The 5508-nt window shown below is 40.9% G+C and overlaps 1 protein-coding gene across 1 annotated transcript in view; it reads left to right on the top strand.

Annotated features, from left to right (window-relative positions):
• Window positions 1-4273, top strand: part of FNDC7 (fibronectin type III domain containing 7) — a 42892-nt gene extending 38619 nt beyond the window's left edge. The window contains exons 11-12 of the mRNA XM_042782097.1: window positions 1609-1638; window positions 4110-4273. Of these exons, the coding sequence (XP_042638031.1) occupies window positions 1609-1638; window positions 4110-4273 (194 nt within the window). The remainder of the gene's footprint in view (window positions 1-1608; window positions 1639-4109) is intronic.
• The last annotated feature ends 1235 nt before the right edge of the window (window positions 4274-5508 follow it).

The raw sequence follows: 5508 nt of genomic DNA, 5'->3' as shown, positions 1-5508 counted from the left end.
CAAGCCCTCAGGATCAACTACTCGGTCCCTCTGGGTAGCTGGCTGTGACCAAGTAATGACCACAACCTTGAATATCAGGCAATTTTGACTACTGTAGCTGTATAGTAAGTTTTGAGATCTGGGGAGTATGAGACCTCCTACTTTGTTGTTATTCTTCTTCAATGGTGCTCTGCTTATCCGGGGTGTCTTTCCTTTCCATATAAAGTTAGTGATTGGTTTTTCCATATCCTTAAAGAATGTTAATAGGATCTGGATTGGGATTGTATTGAATGTATAGGTTGCTTTGGGTAGAAATGACATTTTCACAATGTTCAATCTTCCTGTCCACAAAACTCCCATACTCATATTATTTATTTATTTATTTAGTAGTCTTCAAAATCTGGTGTGCATTTTATATTTCCAGTATGTCTCCATTTGGACTAGCCACATTTCAAAAGCTTAATAGCTACATGTGGGTATACATATGCCTCAAAAGTCTGTTGCTAAAATGAATCTTATATGGTCCTGGTAAAACCTTAGTGCACCTAATGTAACATCCCAGATTCTCTCCCAGTTTGTTTTGTTTTGTGGCTACCAAAATGGGCAGCACAATTCGAGGCTGTTCCATAACATCCTACTGAAAGGACACTACAGTAACATGGAATCATGCACACACCTACATATCAGCCACACACACACACACATGCACACACACAAACCTTACCACCTTATGCCTCTGAGTTGATGCAGTTGCTCTTCTCTTTGCCTGGAATTCCACCCCACCTCCACTTAAAGAACTCTACCAGCTTGAATCTCCCCTCCTATAAGGAGCCCTGGTGGTGTAACAACAAAGGCATTTGACTGCTAACCAGAGGCTGGCGATTCAAACCCACCAGCCACTCCTTGGAAGGAAGACTGGGCGATCTACTTCTGTAGAGATGTTGTTGTTGTTGTTGTTACGTGCCATCGAGTCAGACCTGACTCATAGTGACCCCTCCTTGGGTTTCCGAGGCAGTATCACTATGGAAGTTAAGGGTTGGGTATTTAGATTCAAGTGTGGGAACAACCCTTTCTATTTCCTTGGTGAAAATCATGCATTTGGGAGAAGTTTTCTCATTTTAGTAGTAATATCAATGATGGCTTATTCCAGTCAGGACAATACTTAAAACGATTAAAACAACTAGTGTTTATTGAGTCCTATATTCTAGACATACTAATTCAATTAATCCTTATAAAAACCCTATGAGGTTGGCATTGTTACTCTTACCACATTGCAGGTAAGAAACTGAGGCACAGAAATGTGAAGTGACCTGGCCAACATCACATTGCTAGTAGTTATCACCCAAAACTTACTAAACACTCACTGCCGTCAAGTTGATTGGACTCATAGTGACCCCTCCCTGGGTTTCTGAGGCGGTATCAAAATGGAAGTAGATTGCCGGATTTTCCTTCTGAGGACTGGTGCATTTGAACCACCAGCCTTCTGGTTAGCAGTCAAGTGCCTTAGCCACTACATCATCACCCATTCATTCTGATTCACTTTCCTTTAATTCTTTCTTAAGTTGCATCTTTACCACCTCAAGTATATCACTAAATATATTTTAAATGCTATTTATTTATTTATTACAGTAACCTGCTCTGGAAGTACACTTGGAATGGGTAAGTAATTTTCCTCATGAATGAAATAGAAGGACATTTTGTTGTTGCATTTTGGGATGACTAAATGAAGTTAGAATCAAAGCTGACTCTTCCATCAATCAGGATGGCAAATGCTTTCTATCTATGATATGAGGGGTTCATGCCATCTCCCCCCAAATAACGCCTTCCTTATGATAGTACCTCCCCTAAGATTTTGCTGGTTGAGATTAACTCCCTTGATTTCTGAAGTTTTTTCAGTCTTCCAATGTCCTAAGAAAAAGTAAATATTCCTCAGAGGGGCAGCTGCTGAATCCCTCAGCCAGGCAGTCCCTGTGTTATGCATGAGATCTGTTCCTAAGTGTGTCTTTAAGTCAAATTTGTAGGTAAATCAAAATGTATATGGTTCTTATTTAGCCTTGCTTTAGTGCAAGGAAAGGCTCAAAGCCTTTTCAGTGATTTAAAAGCTACATGTGCAAGTGATTGTGATGAAGACTATGTTGCAAGTAGGGGTTGGTTCAATCATTTCAAAGTAAGGGCAAATTTACATATCATCAAATAGCAAGTGGAAGTTGGATGTTTGTAATTTGGGGACTTAATATATTTCAGAGTGTGGTTCCCATCCTGGCTGTACCTTGGAATCACCGTAAGATCTTAAAAATAACTGATGCCTGGATCTCATCCCCAGTTTTGCTCAGGGCTGATCCTATCCATGTTATTCTGAGTGCCCAACTGAGGCTACTCTGGAGACGGCCACATGGAACCGTGTGTGGATGTGTGCATCAACCCCAAAGTACAGGTCACTCTAGTCCGACATGGCTGATTTCGGAGGACATGAGCGGGAATGAAGTCTTCCTGCTGGTAAAGCCCATGAGACAGCCTCCCATTCTGAGTCAGACTCCCATTCAACCCCTCCTTTGGAGAGCGGGGGTTTAGTCTGGAGTCTCCTTCCACTGCCGATCCTTTGCTTAGATTCCATTCTTCTCCCTGATCACTCATTCTCTTAGCAGAGTAAGACACATACTTTCCAATTCCTACCCAATTGCAGGTCTAAGATAAACATACTGTTGTTGTTATGTGCTGTCGAGTCAAACCCGACTCATAGCAACCCCTCCTTGGGTTTCTGAGGCAGTACCACTACGGAAGTAGGATTGCCCAACCTTCCTTCCGAGGAGTGGCTGGTGGGTTTGAACCGCCAGCCGTCTGGTTAATCACTATTAATTTTTAAAGGGTTTTTGTTTCTAATGGCTACAGGGAAAATACATGGCTTATCAAAAACATACTATGAGGAAGCTTCTAAATTATAAAAAAATTATTGTAAAAATCTTCCAGAGTACTAGTGACCATAAGCCCTGGTCTTCAGTGAAATGTTCAATGGGCCTACGTCTTCATTCTTAGAACTTATTTCCAATAGTATACTAGTTTTTAATTGGGTTTCCCTGAGCTATAGAGGGGTAGTAGAAGTGCCTTGGGAAATCCCAGGAGGAGAGGAGTGTTATATTATACACTGACCTTCCCTAAGATTTTGTTAAAGAAAGAGTAATGCAAAAACAACGCAACACACTGCCATTGAGCCATATCTGACTCATAGTGACCCCTCCTTGGGTTTCCGAGGCAGTATCACTACGGAAGTAGGATTGCCCAACCTTCCTTCCGAGGAGTGGCTGGTGGGTTTGAACCGCCAGCCTTCTGGTTAGCAGTCAAGTGCCTTAGGCACATGCTCAAATTTAAGAACCACAGCTCTGATTCAAGGAAGCGATTTAACGCTGAAAATTTGATGTGGTTTGGAAGTGAAGGGGAAAAACAATCTATCGGAGGCAACAGGGTTTTAGCAGGAGGTAAAGGGGAGGGTTGTGTGCCTTACATCACTCCATGGGGGCATCCATCATTCTCGGCTGCAGTGTCACCTGCACATCCTGGGACTTTCAGGAAGTTTCCTCCAACGCACTCCTTCAGCAGTTGCATATGTTTATGTTTCCCCTAAACAACTCTATAAATCAATTAAATCTTGGAGATCCCTAAGGAACACAGCCAGTTGGCCTGGGGGTTGTCCTGAGTTAGTAGCCTGAGCTCAGTGAGAATCATTGGAAGGATTCATTTCATGAAGCAGGGGAGGAAACAGCTAGTTAGTTAGAAACTACTGATCATTTCTCCTTGCCTTTCAAACAGTTCAGATTGTCTTAATTTCTTGCTTACTTGGTGTGAAGTGCTGCAAAAATAGAATTTCAAATCAAAGTACTAATATGAATATCAAATAATTTGAGGGCTTTTGAAATTTTATTTTAAGGTAATGTGTGCATATTTAATGTGTCTTACTGCCTCTTCACTTTCTTGCCCTTTTCAGTGATTTACAAAGGGAAGAAAAATGCAGAATGATACAGCAAGCCTTAGATAAAAAGAGACTTGACAAGTGAGTAATTCAGATTGAATCTGTGTGATTCAATAGAATATATACATATATGTATTTATTTAAATTCTTCTAAATTCTTTTGCAGAGCTCTCTCAATTGTTAGAGATTGCAGGTGGAAAAGATTTATTAGAACATAGTATAGGAAAAGCACCTTTAGAAGAACAACTCTTGACTCCACTGTCAGAGAACAAGGCCATGTGTGTCTTCTGTGCACAGGAGTTCAAGATCTGCTGTGAAGAGGGCTCTTGAGAGAAACGGATCCAGAGACCCAGAAAGTCCTCTGCAAGGCTGTAGGAGGAGCTAGCACGGTGGCATCACGAAGGAGATCTGGGGGGTGTGGACTGCCCAGGTGACACTGTCAGAGGAGGTGACACCAAAATGACTGTCTATAAAATTTCGGGGCAGTGTTTCAGCAGAAATTTATTTATTTATTTTCAATAAAAATGTCTCTGTAGTTGGTTATAACAACAGAAACAGTTTTTTGTAAGCCCAGCTTACCTGTACCAATATATACCTGCGAGGCAAAAATTCTGTGCTAATTTACTTTTTGAACCATCTAATGTGTCCAGTCAGCGCTGTCATTTTTACCCCATTACAAGGATGCTTTGAGTCATGTAGTTTCATCTCTATATGCACTTGCTGTGTTTTTCGATGCCGTGGTGTTTTTATAGTCGCTGATTTTGTGAAATTTTTTGACGTTTTAGCTACAACATTGAGGTAATTAGTATTTGTGGACCTATATCAATAGCTTTTTTTGAAATGAAGTAGCAATTAACCCACTGCCACTGAGTCAATTGGATTCTGCTCATTTAACTAATATTTTAACTACTAATGTGATTCAATATAGAAAGATTTCACAAAACGATTTTGTTATTAGTATTCATATAATCTAAAAAATATCACTCTTAAGCAATTTACAACTATATTAATCACATATTATTCTATTAATAAAATTGATAATAAACATTACTAAGGATTCTGTATGGTCTGGTATGGGAGGAGGTCCATGTGGGTGGGAGATAACCCATGAGTTCCCAACTGAGTGACACTAAACTTAGTGATGCCACTGAACCAGTACATGGCAAGAGTTCTGGAAACATGAAAAGTCAGATTAGCAGAAATTCTTTCTGAGATTTCATATGCAGAGACACAACACATTCAACTTCATGAGTTTTTCAGGGATGCCAGCCTTTGCTGTGCAGCCTGCTAACAATTCAGGGGCTGGACATGGTCACTCCCAAAGAAGCCAAGCCACCCTCACAGAGACAATGCTCATTCCAAGACAAACCTCCACTTGGGCTTCAGCAAAGATTGGATAGCAGCAGCTGCTAGGGCAACCTGTGGTACCAAATGCTCTCACTACAAGTTAAGAGATAAGCTAAGCTGCTCACAAGATTCACAAGATTCTCTGTGGAAGCGTATGGGAAAGCAGAGCTGCTGGCATGTTGCTACAGGACTGTAGTTATGCTTTCCGGGTGAGCAAA

Source organism: Orycteropus afer, unplaced genomic scaffold, assembly GCF_000298275.1.
Source record: "Orycteropus afer afer isolate SDZICR_OR568_19922 unplaced genomic scaffold, OryAfe1.0 scaffold00010, whole genome shotgun sequence".
NCBI classification, from domain to species: Eukaryota; Metazoa; Chordata; class Mammalia; order Tubulidentata; family Orycteropodidae; genus Orycteropus; species Orycteropus afer.
The sequence above is the reverse complement of the archived record's forward strand: the minus strand, read 5'-3'. Positions and strand labels throughout refer to the sequence as shown.